This window comes from Antrostomus carolinensis, unplaced genomic scaffold (genome assembly GCF_000700745.2).
Source record: "Antrostomus carolinensis isolate BGI_N321 unplaced genomic scaffold, ASM70074v2 scaffold258, whole genome shotgun sequence".
Classification (NCBI taxonomy): domain Eukaryota; kingdom Metazoa; phylum Chordata; class Aves; order Caprimulgiformes; family Caprimulgidae; genus Antrostomus; species Antrostomus carolinensis.
Window position 1 is genome coordinate 35,350 of NW_010330637.1, and position 19,928 is coordinate 55,277.

Consider the following 19,928-nt stretch of genomic DNA (forward strand, 5'->3'; position numbering starts at 1 on the left):
TGAATGATAAAACAACATAGCACAGAAGGGACCTTTTGGAAATCATGTGGTCCAACCTCCCTGCTCAAAGCAGGGTCAACTACAAAGACAGAGTCCGTACACTGATGGTACACAGTTTGGATACCATATGCCCCCTTCTGACAGGTCCTTGGCAAGCTGTAAGAGATTTGGCTCTCCTGAAGCTCACATATTCACCGAAGAGCATCTATATTTGAGTATCCTCTAATGGCCCTTCCCTGTCCTACAGTCTACATCCCCAAAAGGGCTGCCAGCCTCATCCTTAAATGCCACCTGAAGGAAAGAGGAGTCTGCCAACTTCCAAATAAATAAATTATGAAGACACCAACAGCTACTATGTAGAGACTAGTAAGTATTGACTTCAGTGGAATATTGTCACCATTTTTGGACACTATTCTTTATATCCTTTCTTCTCCCTCTCCCCTCTCTCCTCCAGCCAGGACTCTGCTGTGGTCTGGGCATTAGTAAGATCATTAGTCCGTCTCTGTCTACCCTGGAAGCTCTTCACTACAATTTTCCCCTTTGTTGGACATTTCAAAGCCTTGGCTTCTTTCCACTGCATGACATAGCTCAGCAATAAGACTCCTAACATCCTCAATACCCCAGAACAGCCAAAGATCCCACATAGGTGTCAGCCTTTCACTGTCCAAAAAGTGACTGGTGATTCCCCGTGCCCTGGCGTTGTGCATTGTGGTGAAGAGCATCTTAACTGCTCTATACCTGTGATAATGTGGGTCCCTGGATGATCCTGCCATGGCATTGGGGTAAAAAGTTAAAAACCTGATCACCACAGGCCAAGAACTGAGCATTGGAGAGTTTTATGGAGCTGTCAACAGTTTAGGAGTTGAAGAGTTTGTTTCTGGTTGCAGGCTGAGACATTTCAATGTTCCCTGTACTGATAGTCACCTGCCTGAAAGTGCTGGAAAGATGGTAAGTGGTCCCTTTTAGAGGTACCTTTTTATATAAACGGGATCAGGCTGGGAGCTTGAGTTATAGGTTGGATTCACTTCATTTACCCTCTAGCACTGTACAAATCAAGTGTTTAATCTAAAGTCATTACTCTACAGTAAACGATGAGAGACTGGCATCTCTGGCGCACAATTCATCCCACCTGTCTGAAACATCTGTCTGAAACAAGTCAGATCTGAGTCCCCATTCCAAATGGGTAAGTACACATGCATATGGTGTGTCTATACATTCTTTGCAGACAGGCGGAAATTTACTCTGCCATTGCTCAGTCTGAATTCAATCTGCTCTGAACCAGATAACATGGAGTCATGTTACTGCAGGAGGGGCAGACTGAGCTCAACCTAACACAAAATCCTTTTTATAGGGTTTTTAATTAAGGCTAATTGATGTATTCGTGGCGGGCAGCCAGATAAAGAATTGGTGCACACCAATAGTCTCAGACTGTGGGCCAAGCAAGCTTATATCTCCAAGCAGAAAATAATGAAGAAATCCACTTATCTGCTTTATAGACAATGGATAAAAAGGTTTGTGAGAATATTGCTCCAGATGCCTGGTTCCACCTGCCTTGCATCAGGAGGCTAATTAACATAACATAATAAATTAATATAATTTATTTATCATGGCCTGATCAAGCCTTTTTTTGAATGCTTCTATCATTTGAGTATTCAAAATCAATATATGCCTTCTTGTCCCACTGTGCAATACAAGGTCAATTTTCTGTATGACTAAATGCACCCTCAGTAAGGATGATTTTATTTTGTTTGTCATTTGTTAGGTATCACAAAGCTGATCTTTGCACAATATTCTTTATGCCAGTAAGAAAATTTGCTGCTTTTCTGCCAGAAATAATATGGACTTCTTGTCTACGTTAACTCCATTCAGAATTTTAAGACTGCATTTAATTTTTAAATGTGCTAGAACATATTAAAACAATAAAAAAAATCAGAGATGTTATCCATTTGTACCAAAAAAATAAGGGGAAAGTTATAAAAGCTATTCCCAGATGTGGAAATCTAGCTGGATTAGCTTTTTCCTCCCTGGGAAACCACTACCCTGGTGGCACAGTCATAGGTAAAGGACTGGGGACATCCAGGAAAAATGACAGTGTCAACTTTTCTATTTCCTTCCTTAAATTCCCTGAAGGAAATCAGTGCAGATCCAAAAGTGTTAAGAAAAATGCAAACTGCTGCTGTTTAGTGCTGAGGATGGAAGAGTCACACAGCCCAGGCTGCCACAGAGAGATGCCTTTCTCCAAAGGAATCCCACATCTCAAACCCTCTCTAACAAGTATGTATGTTAGCAGCAAGTCTATAAAGCAATACAGATCCTATAGACCTGAAGATATGCGTTAACACAGGAGCTTCTGGTACAAAAAAAGAAATGCAAAAAAGCCTTTAGATATACAACCTATTAAAAACAACCGTAACAAAATCTGTTAAAACCCTCTTCTGTAGGAAAATGGTATTTGAACCTTCTTTAAAAGAAGTAGGTATCATTTTGATGCCACATAACTTAGAAAAAAAAATATTTTAACAATCTGTCCAATTCTGACATTGAAAAAGATAGGTTTGGTTTTTCTAAATCCTCAAAATCCAAGTAAAAAACCATCAATTCATTATAATATATCTCTCTACCCCTCACTCCCAAATTCCAGATTAAACCTTTGGTTTTTTATTTTCCCTTCCAGTTCAGGACATCTTTTTCCACAGAAAGCCTTCAAGCTATTTCATGGGTACAACATCTGTTTTCTGACCCATGCAAACGATGACGTTTGTATAACAGTCTCAAGTTACTTCCAGAGTGACTGCTCACAGCTTGCAAATAGTACATTATTCCTGCAGCTGCCAGTTCTCTAAAATTGTCCTGGGATCCAAAATCCACTTTAAGGTCCAATATGATCATCAGATTCAACCTTCAGTTCACACTCATGTAACAGAGTTGCTTTCCATGTGGTAGTAAATGAAGACTGAATTGGAGTCTAGCCATGAGCCCAAACTTCGGCGCCAGCAGCACTGAGTCCCTATAGTTGTGCTACGTCTCCAGAAGAGGGAAAAGAAAAATGGACAAAGCTTAACTTTGTCACTTCCAGAGTCAGCTCTGCTCTAACCCCTGTCCCCTGGCAAAGACAGAAAGATGGAAAAAAGGATTTACAAATACAAATTCAGAACTGAATCTTCACTACAACAATTTTTTTTCAGTTATTATCCTGCAGTGCTGTTCTATCTATCTTGTATATGTAACATTACACAAAAAAGTCATTAAAGGTACTCTAGTTCATTTGCTTTGGAAAGTGTTCACTTTTCTGTACACGTTTTATTTCTATACCAAAATCCAGAAAGATAAAATCCACTTTTGTGCGGGTAAAAGGCTTTGAACATACAAAGCACTAGGTAAGTGCTAAGAACGTTGTTCCCAGAATGTGGCAGGAATATCTGTACAGGTACACAGCTCTTAAAGGAAAGGAAAGCATGCAGCCAAGAGCAGGCTAGCTGCTCGAGCACTGGCTGAGGTGGAAGAGACACGTATGTGTCCTTATTGCACTTAATGACTATAGGTGGTTGCTTTCAGTCAAGCCTGAACTACAAGACTATGACTCATGCTTCTTTAACAGAAAAGGAATGCCCCAGTCAGCAGCATGGGACGGGAAAGCTGAACCAGTGCCCCAGCAACAACACCATGAAACAATGTGTAATGCTCTGCTCACGAAATTTAGGAGGCAAAGTGCTTCAGAATTGTACAAGCCAAATTTTCAGAGCAATAGCCACCAGAATCAGTCCCACGAATTTGGCCTCCCAGCACACAAAGCCTGGGACAGCCCATCTGCAGGTTGCTGATAATTTATGTTTGCAAGACACTCATCGCGCTAGTGCCTCATTCAAGATGCAAGCTGGTTCCACTGAACTTGCGATGTACAATATTGGAATATCAGAGTCAAAGCACCACTAGGAGAAGTGGACCTGGAAACACCACATTTGTTTCATGAACTTGGTATTTTACACTATTTATAGCTTTTAGCCACTACACATTTTAACCAATTGACTTGTACTTGAACTGTAATAGACATTCTAGTTTTAAATAATTTTCAAGGTCAGATTAATCTTGTTACATGTTCTCTCACTGTAAAGTGGCACAAAGTTACACCTGACTTGCAAGATAAACCTAAATAGAGATCCCTTTGCATGCCATGCAGTTCTACCTAGAATTATTAACAGTTACAGAGAAAGAAAAGAAGTCCTTCACAAAGGCAGAGGAATGCCATTAAGGCTAAAGCTTTCTAACAAAGTCACCCCTATTACCCTGCTGGCCCTTCTGCAGCATCACATCACAGCATACCCATGAAATCAAGGTACTTTACCAAAATCTGGCCCCAAAAGAGCCTGCATGACTCAGCTTTTCACTGGGTAGCTCTGGGTAGTTGCTGTGTGTCTGTCTCAACCAGCCATCCAAATCAAGCAGGAACAGTCTTCTAAGCTTGGCACTTGAAGTGGTACCCACAAGGTCCGGACAACCTCCAGCAGCCTGCAGCCACCCTGTAACTCCCTAACCCTATAATGCCCACATTCCTTCAGAGTCCCAAGGAAGGATTTAGGGCAAGATCAGCAAGATCCTGCTGTTTTTCAAGTGCAGTTTGTCCTTGCAGACCAAAGCATGGTTGCCGTTACAGATTTGCACTTGTGTTAGAACAACAGCTGCAAAAAACAGCTGCTGCAAGTTTCAACAGCAGCAATTCCAGCTGTGGAAAAATATAATGAGCAGGAAGACTAACCACCAGGCTTTGGTAACAGTTCTCCCTTTTGGTGGCTTTTTATTCTTCCTTTATTGTGTCTGTGATCTCCTAATGAAAGGAACTGCAAAAGGGGGTGAAACAGGCCGGAAAGAAACAGCAAATGAGAAAGACCATCATCTTCCAAAAAGCCTCTATGAATTGACACAACAGAAGTAATGACTTCTTTGGCCTTTTTATGAACTTCTGGCAGTTTATGGGTTTGGATTTCACAGTAGAAGATATGTTCACCCTAAGATGCAGGTTCCTAACTGCCACTACTGCAAATGATGGTTTGTTGTGGTTTGTTTGTTGTTTGGGTTTTTTTTTTTTTTGGGGGGGGGGGGGGTTTGTTTGTTTGTTTGGGGTTTTTTTAAGTTTTTCAGGAAGCAATTTAGATTAGTTTAGTTTAGTTTCCTTATGTTAAGTAATGGATCTGGTAAGGATGCCCAATTATAAACATATCTTTTATTTACCTGATCAATAGTCATGCCTTGTGGTACACACAGGTGTTACTCAAGGCACTTTTGAAAACATGAGATCTTGATGCAAGAGGCCATTTAATTGTGGAGGATAAATCCTTCTCTGAAGGAGCCACCGCATTCTGCTGGGCTGGCCTCAAGCTGTACTGCTGAACAGCTCTAGGGCTGCAATGGCCATTTTTGCTATGCATCACATGTGTCTGGATTCTCAACCAGTGCAAAAGGAGAGGCAAAAACCCCTATCACACTGAGGTGCAGCCCCAGGCAGAGTCCAAAACCTCAGCTCCAACCAGGAGAGCAAACAGGATCCAGTGTAAAAGCCTGCCCTGCTGCAGCCCTGACAAGCCAGTAGTGCTGCGTGGAGGATGATGTTCCAGCCTAGGAGGTGGAGATGGGGTCTGAGCATGGTTCAAGACTGGGAGATGCTGATGGGAGCCAGCTAAGAGGAGGGTCAGAGCATCTAACACAGGCCTAAGAGCCTTAGTATATGTAACAACCAGCTGTGTGGACACTGCAATCCTGCTCTTGAAGCGTTCCCCTCTATGCACCAAAACCTTCCACGAGTCCAGGGTAAGAGCAGTGGGCAGCACCCTAGGGAGGGATCTCCCCAACACACCCACTGATCTCCTACCCAAACAGTATAATTCAAGTGCCTTGGACCAAGGAGAATTTCATCCTGACAAGTTATTTTCTCTTTCTCAAAGGCAGGTGCAGAGTGATAAACATCCTCAGAAAAGAGAGTGAAGGGGGATTAGCTGCAGCTTTTAACTTCAGACTTTCAAATCTGCTCACATGGCTCCCAAGGAGCTGAACTACCATTATTCTCTCCCTTCCTTGGACTTTGTGCAAAGTCTTTTTGCCCGGGGCAATAGGGGGGCACAGCGGGAGAGCAACCTCAACCCTACAAAAACAGGACATCCTAATGAAGATACTGACAGAACCAGACACCATCGCCCAGTGCTGCAAAGAGAATCTACATAATGTTACTTTAACAGTTCAATAAAAATGGCATCAGTAAAAGGAGGCTTTCAAGAAAGAAGTTACCCCCAACCACACAGGGAGTGCAGCTGAGAGAGTTTCTGTTAGTTTCATTTTGTTACATAAATCACCATTATTATTTCTTACTTATGATGTTAAAAGAGCAGGAGGATACTTGAAATAAAAGGCTCTGCATGCACAATACCCACATGAATAAATTCCAGTGATCCATTCCAGCACCGGACACGGTGCCCTTTCCTGGTCACTGAGCTGAGCCCTCCTTTCTGGAGTTGGGGAATTCATCAACAAATATACAGTATATTATAATGGAATGATAGCAGGAAACAATACTAACTGGAGTCTGAATGTGTCCTCCATGTGGTCACATTAATCTATTGTTTAACTCGGCAGAAAAGACATTGAGGAAATAAAAGCTCAATTCACCCAGCCTGAGATCAAAACTGTCATGGCAATATTGGCAGGTTAGACCCTGATTCTTTAAATAGTACATTGCCTTTGTTAAACAAAAGTCATTCTTTTATTACATAATAGAGATTATAAATAAATGTAAAGTGTGCATGCAGTCAACTGCATATTATACAAGCAATATCTATGTTAATAATTGTTTTCTTTGGCAGGCCAGAATCCAGCTGGACATGCAATATTTACATATCAAAATCCTTGGTGTGTTCAAGTCATATTGGATGCAAGTGAAAATATATATGTATATATATTTACCGTATACACACACACATATATATGTATAAAGGTATATATGCACCTCTGCATATATACTGTATACATATATACACATAGGTATATGCTAAAAGTGGATTTCATCTTTTTCTGATTCAGGTGATGCAGGCCTTGAAACACTAAAAATATCCTGACAAGGTATCTGGGGGGGCCGCTGGGGTGATAAATGGGATTTGGGGGAAGAGATCTGGGGTACGTTCTTTTCGGACAATATTTTTAAAATTTCTGCCACCTGATTTTCAAGGGCAGCCATCCTACTGCTTAGCAGCTGGATATCTTCTTTGAGTTCGTGTTTGACTTCCTGCAGCGTGGTTTGTAAGGCCTGCTCAGGAATAGGGTAGAAAGGATGTCTAGCATCAGCCTGAATGGGGCTGTGCTCCAGGGGGCTGCGAGTCTCACCAGCTTTATCCAAGCGAAGGTCACTTTTTGTTATTCCACTGTCACAAGAGTCTGTTTTCCTCAGTGGGTTTTTATTTACACCATTCTCCGAGTCATTGCACTTGGAGTCATCAGACAGCAACCCCATGGACTCAGCCTTCGTGACGTTGTTCCAGTCCTCCTTCTTCTCCTCGTGGATCCCCATGGTGTTCTTCAGTCGAAGCCACCCTTTCCCGTTCCCGTTTTTCATCCGCATGGGACTGTTTACTTTCAGGCATTTTTGGTCTCCGTTTCCATTTGGCTTGAGCTCCATCACATCCCTGTTGTTCTGCTTCATGGCCTCACTGGTTTTCATGTAAGCCAGGGATGTCTGGATGGGGGTGATCTGAGATACGGTGACCACACTGGTGCCTGTGATGGAGGCCCCATTCTGCACGCTCCGGCTTTCCACCTGAAGCTGGTTCCTTTCTGGGTCAATGTGGGTTGAGCCTTGATTACGCATCTCCTTTTGCTGTTTGAATTTCTGAAATAGTTTCCGCACAGGGTGGTCCACAGGGATGCTCAGTGTCACCTCGTTCTTCTGGCGCAGGCGCTCCTCTTCTTCCTTCTTGACATCGCTGATCTTCCGGAAGATGATCTATGGGGGATGAACCCACAACAGAGTCAGTACCTGAAGGACATCACATACGACAAACATTACTGGGAGATGGGGAAACAGTATTGAGAGAACAGCCATTTCCCCTTCCTTTCTATCTTAATTTCTTGTAGTGAATTCAAATAGAGCTGATTGAGACATAGTAACCTCAGATATATGTTGCTGCATACATTATACACACACATTTTCTTCAAAGTAGAGATTAAAAGTGGCTTTCACCTTTATTTTTTATGCAGAAGATAGATTCTTGAAGAACTAAAAATATCCTGACATCAAGAGAAGGAAAGAAACTGAATAAAAAGAAGAAAGAAAGTGAGCAAGAACCCAAATACCATGATACTTACCTACCCATTACTCACACTCATACCTGTCACTACCTTTAGTACAGAACAAAAGAAAAAAGTAATTCAGTGGAGACTACACAGCTGTAAGTTTAACCCAATGTACACACCCTTACAGAGAGTGGAAAACCCAAACGTGCTCAATGCTTTTTAGCTCTGCATACTACTAGTTTTCTAACAGTGGCTGGAAGGTGCAATTAGATTCCCCATGTGCTGTGTTGTGTGGCTTGAAACGGCAACACAAGTCTTTCCTGGAGAGTTTATATGTCTAATATGTGTGAGTGTACTGGAAGCACCATGGAGAAGCACTGTAACAGGGGGATGTGATTATAAAAACCTAGCAATATCCATCGTTTCATAATGCCATGCCATTTAATGCTGCAGTTATTTCACCCTGCAGCATCTCTCAGGCCTCTAGGGGAAAAAAGAATATGAGCCTCAAGCTGTGGAAGGATCCACACAGTAAAAACCTTTCACACTTTATTCATGTGAAATATTTTTAATTTTTGGTTCATCTGGTTTTCTTGAATGTGTGACTGAGGCAGGATAGGGAAACTCTGGTTCTCCCGATGATCATACTGAAGTGAAAAGCAGCATGTGATTAAATGCAAATACGGACTGTGTAGGGACAGCGTTGTTAAGAAAAGTAAAAGAAAGCCCCTGCAAAACACTAACAAAACTCTGTGACAGTCAGATGTAGGTTTTGAAGTATCCATTTGAGTATTCTTATTTCGGTATCTGTTTATTTTTTATAAAAAGGCTTCTCACGCCTGTCCATATTTGCAAAGAAACAATTGCTTTCAAGTCTCACATCTTCAGAAGTCGGCAGAGGAGTGCCACAATGGCTACAGCTTCTTCCTTGCATGAATCTGGGATGAGCTGGACTTCAAAGCTTAATTAGAGAGCTTTCAAATGCAGTAAATATATCATTGTGTGCTGCTGATAGATGCAGCTGCTTATAATAATTTGGAAATTTAACATGTTTATTAGAAGCCTAGTTAAAAAAAAAAAAAAAAAGACAAGAGAGAAACATGGTAGATACTTTCATCTGACTCCTCTGACCTAGATGCAGCAACACAACACTCGTTTGGAAGCTCCCCTTCATTAGCACCTGGATTCTCAACCTGGAGCAACTCTCTCTCTTGGACAAGCCACTGGAGACAACAAATAAATGCAAGAGAAGCTGTCCTTGATTCAAAATTAAGTAATTCCATTTAATTAAAACCACGCTCTCTAAATGAAGATTTGGAAGGTGGGTTGTGGTGTTTTGTTTGTGCCTTTCTTTCCCTGGAGGGCAGCATGGTACCTCTGGCAGATGACACAATGCTGAAAGCAACTAGCCACAAAGATGTGTCCCCAAGCTGTGTCTCAGAGAAGATGGTCGATTCCTCTGCTGGTCTCCCTGTCTGGCTGTGCTGCTCTGCTCTGTGCTGTGCCAGGCCCGAATGGATGAGTCCCTGGAAACATCTGGGGTGGGGAAAACATCCTCTACCCACTGTTTCCCTGCTTTGTAACCATGACCCTATTTTGCAGCTTGAGCACCCTCCTCTCCTCCAGCCAGCTTATGCCTGGCAGATGGTGGCTGCAGACAGCCCAGGATGCTGCAGGACAGGCAGCTCGCAGGGGCTGGTAGTGCTCCTGCCTCCAGTGCAGCAGTGAATGCATGGCCGGGAGAGGTACGAGGTACCTTTGAAAACTTCTGTGCCACCAGACGTTTATAAAGACCAGAGTGATAACAACAAACACAGCACCTCTCCAAACACTTGTGCTTCACTGAAAACTGCCCTCATCTCCCTTTCCTTCCACCAGCCTGCTCTTTCTCTTTAATTTTTCCCTTTTCTCATCTCACTTCAAAACTTTCCAGACAGAGGTTATCTCCCTGCACAGAATATAATTACCCGTGACCGCTGATGCTGCTTTCTGCAGAAGAAAAGCCAAGACGACTAATTTGACACCGCCTGACACCTCACCTCCTGAAGTGAGGCCCTTCTGAAAGCCAGGAAATCACTATGGGGTTTTTTTGTCCCAGAACCACTTGGCCAGATGTCACTCAGATGAGCCTTGCCAATGGCATGGGGGTCTGAGCCCGAGTGCTGGTGTGCCTCAGCATGGGGACAACACTTTGGGGGAAGGTAAATGTGTCCCTGCTACAGTGATGGGCAGCCAAGGTGACAAATGCCATCAGATCTCCAGTGCAAATCTGCTGCAGCCAAGCGAGACCAAGGACCCAGTAACTACTCAGGCATGGGCTTTCTTCCCACTTTTTCTTTCCACACCCATACAATGGAGAAGTCACACTCTCAAAGTCCTGGTGTCACCTCCCCAGGAGATATTCCTTCAGCCTCTTGCAGGACACAGGCAGGAGCTTGGCAGAACTCTTCAAGGAATACTTTCCTCTTTCTCTGCTTGGGACAGCAAGTGCTACACCCTGGAATGAGTATGGGCAGCTCCTTTGAAGAAGTATGCTTGTTGCATTCTGAGTTAGTGCAGAAAACGACCAGAGACTTATAAATCCAGTGGTTAACTGGGTGTCGAGAATTTAGGACTGATTTACCTTGGTAGAGCCACATTTCCAAGGAAGCAAAGGTGGGCTGATGTAGCCCTGAGGTAGCTGTAGGGCTGAGGTAGCCCTGTGCCTACCCTCCCCTTGGCTTTCTTATGTAACCTGTATGTCAATAAATCATGGAATGGTTTGGGTCAGAAGGGGACCTTGTGTTTGTAGCTGTTTGCTATTTTCTTTATCACTCTAAAATGCATAACCAAGCAGATCCTCATATCCCAGCTGACACTGTGATATTATGGCACTTTGGAGACTGGGGACTTGGTTCCCATTCACCCACTAAATTACTTTGTCACCACAAGGAAACCGTTTCACCCCTGCATCACTCCATGGAGACTGTCCCCTCTTCAAGGTGTCCACCAGCAGCCAATGGAGCACTACGCCTTGCACAGCAAAGATCTAGTCTTGGTCAGGACTACTTCATATCATTACAATATCAACAAGTAAAAGAAAAAAATAAATCCTCTTATATAAAGAAGGGGGGGGGGAGGGAAGACATGTGAATTCTAGCAGTAATAGTTGTTTTTTCATTACCAAATTTTTCCATATTAGGAACTTTTTCATGTGGTTGGATTTAATTAACTTCCACAGTGGTTTAACCTAAAACAGAATAGGATTAAATGTGTTTACATAGAGACTTAATTCTATTAATGTCTAATAACTATTAGTGGCTATTTTTCTCTACAAATAAGAAAAGAAAAACACCTCATGCGATCCGACATTCCTCAGCAAATTAGGAGAGGCTTATTTTGAAATCTTAAATTGGATGAGCTATTTCAGTTGTCCCTGACCCTTTTCAGAGAGGTTACACATAGGCCTGTCCAAATGTATGTCCCAGGAACAGACACAAACCCCAAAGGAGATAATCAGAAGAAACTGAATTAACTGTGCATATAGCACATCTCAAGGAGTAAAGAGCCACACTCCTGTCTCAGGGCAAGCGCTAAACTCATTAATGTGATGGAGACTCAGTGTAGGAACTTCATTTCCTTTATGAATGGGATTGTGAAAGACTGCCCCAAGTGACACAAATCCTGTCTCATGAGACCAGGTTCCGGTTTTTCTTGCTTTTAATGTATTTACTTTGGGAACAAGGGGAAATGTAGGTGATGTTAATTATTGAGCTTGCAAAGGTTAAGTAGAAGTTAACTGATGGCCAGCTCCAGGACCTGAAGTATTTGGCTTATCTATGAGGCAGGCACAGAAGAGGCAACTGCAACTTGAGATTCTCCATTTGATCTTAAGCTCAAGCTCCTTTCCTTCCCCTTCATACTGAGAAATAACTTGCCATGACTGCAAACTCAGCCCATCGCCACTTCCAATCAGGGACCTTACCAGTACCACTGGCAATGGGTACATTATTGCTGGAGCAGCTCCTGTGAAGTGCTAGCTTGTATAACCAAACACAAAGCCAAGTGCAGACAAGAGCAGCAGCAATGAGAGGCCAGGGAGCCAGCCCAAGGCTGAGACACACTCAAGTTCTCCCATCTGCTGCTGAATTAATCAGTAAAGCTGTGGCCTTTCCAGATGCTTTCAAATGCATCCCTCGTCTGCTGTCTTTTTTTGTATGAGTACTGAGAAAATCATCCCTCCACAACCCTGCTCCATTCACTAAGACCCCTTACTAAGTGACTCCAAGGGAGGTATGTGAATGGATTCAAGAATCATAGAATCACAGAATGGTCTGGGTTAAGGATCATCTAGTTCCATCCTCCCTGCCATGCACAGAGACACCTTCCACTAGAAGAACTTCCACTAAAGAACTGGTAATAGTCTTGAATAATTACAGTAAGTTCACAAAGGTGGCAAATATTTGACCAGAGATCATCCTGTCCCATTCCTAGAACATCCCATGCTGTTGTTAGTGGAGTTCAATACGCACCTACCCCTCATCACAGAAATTCACAGAAATGTGTAACGGTATAGCAAAAGGGCACACAGTTGTCATGGTGATGAACACAGCAGATGTGCACTGAGTGAGAGAGAGGGAAAGCCACACAAGGCCATCAACATAAAGATTTTCACAGCGACCAATAAACTCTGGGTGCCCAAGCTGTAGCATCCTACAAACATGGCTGATGAGCAACGTATATCAGAGTCCTGAAGCAAGGGGAGACCTTGACCTGGGAGAACTGGCTTGACTCAGCTCCAAAAACTGGAACAGAAAGCAAACACAACATTCCAGTTCCCACAGCTACAGACATCCACACAGAGCAGAAGGAGTAGCCCTGCCATGAAGCTGGATTGGGGCTGTAGTAACAACAGGTAACAACAGGTCACACTCATTAATGCACAGGCGAGGTTGATGTGGGTGGTGGCACCTCTCAAAAATTTGTTCCAGAGGTAACTATGTTGTCTGTATTAATGTCTTGTAGAAGCCCCATCTCCCTTGCATCTGCTTACTCACAATCCAATGTGTTTGTCCAGATCCCTGTACTTTTATTCCCATTTAATACAGGAACATCCTAGAAGGCACCTTAATTAGTAAGAACTACTTACTGTTCCCCTCCTTAGCAGCACTGAAAATGAGATCAGTAAAATGATCCAGGTTAATAAATTTGAAGAAATAAATAGGGGTCTCTTTAACCTGGACCAGGCCAGTGACCCATCTGACAGTGCAGACCCACAGTTGTACTAGAAAACACTGCAGATGGTGCGAGTGGGATGAGTGGATGGAGCCAAGTGGATGGAGCTTAGGAACTTCACAAGCCAGCTGCAGATGGAGGCAGAGTGTTAGGGAAATGCACCTTCCCTTGGACCACACTGAAGAGCTGGTGGCTCCCAGCTTGCTTGCTCACAGAGCAGCTCTTTCACCAGCTTTCAGATCCCACCAGAGGGATTTGAACTGGTCCATGTCCTACAGGAATGTCTAATTCCCACAGAAAGGGTCTGTGGCCTCACAAGGTGTATTGGTCTTGACACCATTTTTTATAGGTTCTCTTTTGGAAACAGGAGAGCTGTCTTCCATTGCCTCCTTGGCCTGAAATTATTCAAGGTGAGTCCTTCACACAAGCTTAGCTGAAGCTGGCAAGTGGATTTTAAAATTTTTGGTGATACAACCAGTAACAGACAAATACTGTAATGACATATACCTCATTTTCTTCAGAAACAATGCTAAAAAGCCCCCGACAAATACAACTGAAAATAATAAGAAAAGCTTAATTCATGCCTAGGCTGCAAAACATGAAACAAACTTTTGTAAAGATGTTTGCAAAAAATACTATTAATTTTCATATCTCAAAATGCATTGTAGAAAAGTATCTGCTATTTTTGTCGTCCTAATGAAAAAGAAGAATTTGTGTCAGACCAGGAATTAGACACAGGATATCCCAACCCATGTTTTGCTCAGATGAGTGTGCTATTTTCCTGCTTCTAAGAACAAACTACAAAATACACCCAATTTTCAGAGCTCAGACACTCAGAACAGGGTCCACCTACAAAGCCAGTGTCTGCATCTGAACTCACCCTCCAGGAGCCCTGCATAATTGAGGGAGGGAAAAAGGCACTTGGAGGGTGTGAGTCATTTCACCTGCAGCTAGATGTTAAAACAGGTCAGAAAAGCTGTACCCTGAAATGCTTGTTTGTCTCCTATGTCTATGTAGGGAGCTTTGTGCATGTCCCTTGGATGCAGATGTCTTCCATGTGATGGCAGGTAAGAAGTCTCCAAACCCCTGCCTCTGCAGTGCAAATGTCAGGGTTTGGTGCAGACAGTGTAAAAAGCCTTCCTGTAAAGCCTTTTTCTCTGTACGTATGTGTGTGTATCATACCCTTCATCCGATGCTATTTTTGTTCTCCCCAGCATGCTGGGGTATTGCTGGTTCCCAGCTGGGATGCATTCCCCACTCAGCCTCAGAGACCAGCCAGTCCTTCCAGATAAACACCATTATTTTAAAAGCTGCAGAGGTGATGCTGAGATGCTAAAGGATAAAGTCAGATACATCAGGTATATTGCTGCTTGGTATATCCATCGTATAGTCCCATCCTTACTGGCCTAAGGCCAGCTAAGAAATTGAGATAGAAAACTATTATTAGTTAAAGAGTTCTGATTTAAACAATAAGCCTTTGTCTGATAAGCAGGAGGGGGCCATCAAGAAGCAGAAGTTGAACCGATGAATTACAAACTCAGTTAACGGACCCTGAAAGAACACTTCAACTTGCTAAAAGACTGAGACCTTAAAGTAAAGTTAATTCTGGCAGTGGGAGATTAAGACCACTGACTCACAGAACCTGTGCTCAATTCATCCCACCAACTCAAAAGGAATAGGCAGAGTAAGACTGGGCATGCATACTAATTTACATGCTAGATGAAGGTATTTTAACCAATCAATTAATAGAATAACACTGAAAATGTATTAGGAAATAGAATATGTTAATGATTTGTGTATAAATAACTGTGGATTTGAAGCTTTAGGTGTGCTGTCTTGGGACAGGCACCCATAAATGTGCATTTATGCAATAAAGAAAATACTTCCACTCTGTGTGTGAATTGGCTCTTGGCATACCAGGTGATGGACCCAACTTTTGGGACAACAGTGGGAGGATGAGCAAGGAGTGCACAGAAGACCATGCCAGACTGGCAGGTCCAAGTGAGAGCTTGTGAAAAAATATATGTTTTGCTGGCATGGAGCAGTCAAAGGAACCACTAATAATAGTGAAGGCAAAGCTCCCTATTCTTACCATGCTCTCCTGGAAAACTCTCCAGTGCCTGATGGGCACTTGAGCCCAACTCCCTGCAGCTCCCAGGAAACTGGGGCTCACCTGGGATGGCTGTGGCTGCTCCCATACAACCACCCTTTTGCATTGCAAATCTCACCCCACTACCAGATGTTGCAGCCACAGGACAGATCCTGCTCAGGTCTCTCCCACCGCTGGCACTGTGCACTGCTGAGGACTGTCAATGCCAGCAAACTCTTCCCAGGGTATTGCTTTGATGTGATCAGGTGAGTCTAGAATGCTTCATCCCTCAGTCCTTGAGGACCAGCCCTCTGTACAAGCCTTCAACTGTCAAAACAGAGCATATCTGGGGACCCTCTTTTTTGATATTCTGAAAACCAGACCAATGAAGCCAAATTTCTCACATGTAACCTTTGGTAAACAGGTTTGCTCCAAAACAGAAATGTTTTTTAAATCTAGGCAGGTCACAGAGAAGATAATTCACTGTTAATACTAGTATGTTAAAATGTTTTTAAATCTTATTTTTTCAGATATTAAATATTTTTTAAATGAATGTATAAAATGTTAACAAATCTTCCTTTTAATTTACATGAAATAAAATATGCTTAAATTTAAAAAGTTAAACTATTGAAAGAATTGACAGAAATTAATGAATAGGAAATTAACTCACACAAGCCCCTGAGTTTGTAATTAGGCAGAAACTGAAGCCCTGGGGCCTGGGCTAGCAGAGCTGCAGTTCAGTCTGATAGAAGAGCCATGGGCCATCTATATTTGTCCTTCATCTGAAAGTCCAGCCTGTGAGACTCACATCGAGCCAGAGAAACTGGAACAGTAGATGTTAATGCAAACCTTCCTTTGGGATGGATGTAAGAAGCTGCTGCCATGCACTGTGGATGGACTCACTGTGTCTGGACTGGTTCCCTGCCTTGAAAACCTATTTCATTGCATGTTTACTGCCCTTCCAAAACAGAAAGGGCAATGGCAGCATTACCCACAAGATGCAATCCTAGCTCTTGACCCCAAGGGAGAGTTTGGAGTAACGCCTCCTCCTAGGTCAGGGTATGGCAAGGAGGTAGGAGTAGACACCTAGGATGGGAAAACCAAGCCAGCAAGACCAGCAAACACCAGCAAAGGGCCAGCAAGGAGCACTGGCTCTGACCCAGCTTCCATTAACAGCTTTTTGATACGGCTCATGCATGAGAGCAGCCTCTGACCATGGTGTCCTGTGCTGGCAGGAGTCTCTGCAATTGAGAAGCACAGTCAGAAACTCTCTGCTGAATATGACAGCAACAAGAAACCTGGCAGAAATGACAGGGAGCTGAAGCCACAAAAAGCAAGAGCCAACAGAGGTTGAAGCCAAGGCACCTCTTTCCAAATGCAAACTGCATTTAGGCTGCTTCACCTAATTTACTCCTGTAAATCGCCATGTTCTCTTAGCTCACCTTATTAATCTGTGCTTTGAGGATGCAGAATAGATGGCCTAAAATGATGGTTTTATTGTTCTTCTGCTCCGTACACTCCTCAGATAGCTTTACTTTGATGTGAAATTCAGCCTCAGAAACAAATTGCTCTAACAACTGTTTTAATTGCTCTCCAGTAAATTCTCCTTAATCCTCCTGTCCCAGGAACTGCTTTGTGTTAAACCACTGCTCCATCTGTGTGTGGGAAAGGAATCACTGTCCTTGGCTGTACAGCGAAAATGACTGACTGCTGGGCAATTAGTTAATCTCTGGGATAGGAATGTTTCACTCAATAGCCTTTCATGCTGGATTTTGGAGGAAAAGAAGATTTTTGTAGGTTAGTCTGCTGGCTGCTTGAAAGAAACAGTAAACAGTAGCTTTTCTGTAAACTTCCATTAATCCTGACTTCACAGGGATAGTAGCGTGCAAAAGCAAAAGGTTGCCACCAAGCACATTTTAATTTTGCTTTGGATAAACTGTATTTATGTAGTTTCCTCCTAAGCTATTATAGAATTGACTTGTAAGAGATGTGAAGACTTCCAATCCAAGTAACAAAGTGATGTCACTTCAAGGAAAGGAAAATTATTTCCATGATGTTGAAAAAGCCCTTTTAAGGGAAATTTAATGGCATTTTATGTGCAAGAAAGGGGTTAATCCTTTCATCGTGACTTCATAAAGATCTGTGTCCCCCAAGCTGCTCATCTAAAGAAAAAGCGGGGCACATAGTGAAGGAGGGACCCTTCAGAAGAACCCAACAGCCAATAGAGCCCAGAACCCAGAACTTGTCTTACCTCGTTACTGCTTGCTCTATGTTTTAGAAATTGGTTACTATAGGTTAAATTTTATTCTGGTTCCATTTTGTGTTTGCAATCAATTTGCATGACACCTGACTACTCTTGCAGAGAGACATCTGTGCGTGCTGACAGTCAATTAAGCTGATCTGCATTTGCAAACAAGCATGCATATTAAGAAGAGAGTGGTTGAGAGCTTGCCTCATCTACTTTGTACTTGGTATGGATCTGGTTATCCTGTTTTACTTTAAAACATGTCTGGATTGAAGAAGAAAGAGAAGAGAAGCAGGCAGAGATCCAAGACACATTTGTCACATCTCCACAGCATCATGGCCCACCAGGCTGGGATTCAGGAGGATGGATTGTTCTGCTGGCCTGACCTTTGGCAAAGTGGGAATTCTTGTGCAAATCACACTGTCTCTTCATGTCTCCATCTCTCCCAGTGTAAGAGAGGATAATAACACTGCCCTCATTTCTGCAATTGATTGGAAATCCCTCTGTCATTGCTAACTATTTACAACTGAGAGACTAGGATCCATGGCTGATTGCAGAGAGAGGCCACTGTTTTGGCCTATTGCCAAAAATGAGACAGTTCATTAAAAAAACACCCATCAAAAAATACACATAGGTGTTCTCAGGATTTCAACTCAAGATTAAGGGCCCAAGGCTCTGCTGCACTGAGACACCTAGGGCAGTGCACAACAGATGTACAATGCTACATGAAGTCCTTTCCTGATGCCCTGATACATCAGTCAAACCTTGATTAAGGGTAGCATTGACATCTACTTTGCAAGGGAGGATCAGTCAAATTCGCTCAGCTCGAGTGATGGGCACTGATTCTTCAAAATGGAGTGATTACACGGTCATCTAAGCTTGTGCTGAGCTAAGGAGTAAGATCGCCAAAAGCAACACCAAAGCCTCTTACTCTGCCCCATTGCACACATTTACACCAACCACGAGTATTTTTTGAGAGCAGCTCAGGCTCCTGAATCAGGAGCTCTTCTGTTCTTCCAGTGGCCCTGACCTGAGCAACTCCTGCCTATACACTTGGCACATACAGACACCTCCTTCTCTTTGTACCCCATGGAAAAACAATGCATGGATTTTCTGCTGCTGCAGCCTTAGCTGTTGTATCTGATCCCTGCTGGGCTCCGTGTTTCTGCTTGGAAAGGGATGCTGAAGAAGGGCACTGTGCACCTTTGGAAGTGGGGAACTTTGCCATGGTTATTAAACAAGACTCTGGAATTGAAGCTGATCGCTTCCTTTTCTGCTTTGCCTTCACTATTTTCTGTTTTCTTTGCTTTAACCAAACAGCAGATGCATTAGCATGTTGCAGAACAGCCAGACCTATTTCTCCAATACTATCAAAGACAGCAAAACTCACCTTCCACATATAAAATTATTTAAAATAATAAACCAGAAAGGTTATTTAATTTATGAATATTTGCTATTTTTCAACCAGGGTCTGTCGCTGGTCAGCCTAGTTTAGGGTCAGTCCACTGCAGAGAGGAGTATTGATCTGTGTGGCCTCAGAAAAGACTGAACTGTGACCATGATCCAAAGAGACCCAGACCCTCCTATGGGGCTCCTGTCACAACCCGGGGCAATGAAACCCAGCTTCAGCCTTCTAATTCCTTCTCAAGACCCTGAAACTCAATACAAAGATGAAATAGGACTGGGGAGATGAACTACTTTGTTGAATCAGGATCTAATTTGTTTTCTGTATACAACACAGAGATGGTTAAATATGGAAAAACAGATTAGAGAGCAATTTTGGGATAACTGTTGCAGTGTAACTATTACTGAGTACTGTCTCATGGGGACTGTCTCATGTAAACAAGTCTAGCCTGGGTTGGTCATTTGGTGGGTGAGCAAACTAAATAGTTCCTCCTGCTCTCTGCCTTCTTCTACCAATCTCTTCTTGCAGATGTTGTCTTGATGGAGACTATCACATACTCATCTCTCCTTCCCCCTTCCCTTCTCTTCCTTACCGAAGCAGTTATTAGAGGGAGCAAAAGGCAGGGGAGATATTTCTCCTACTGCTTTGCCTAACACTAAGGCAGAGAAGAGCAGATTTCTAACACTCTTCCTGGACATTCTTTC

The 19,928-nt window shown here is 43.0% G+C and overlaps 1 protein-coding gene across 1 annotated transcript in view; it reads right to left on the bottom strand.

Annotated features, from left to right (window-relative positions):
- Positions 1 to 7,033: 7,033 nt before the first annotated feature.
- The window catches only part of LOC104528815 (potassium voltage-gated channel subfamily H member 5), a gene marked incomplete at its 5' end in the record, with an annotated part of 50,790 nt that continues 37,895 nt past the window's right edge, over positions 7,034 to 19,928 (bottom strand). Inside the window, one exon of the mRNA XM_010172943.1 lies at positions 7,034 to 7,981. Within this exon, the coding sequence (XP_010171245.1) occupies positions 7,034 to 7,981 (948 nt within the window). The remainder of the gene's footprint in view (positions 7,982 to 19,928) is intronic.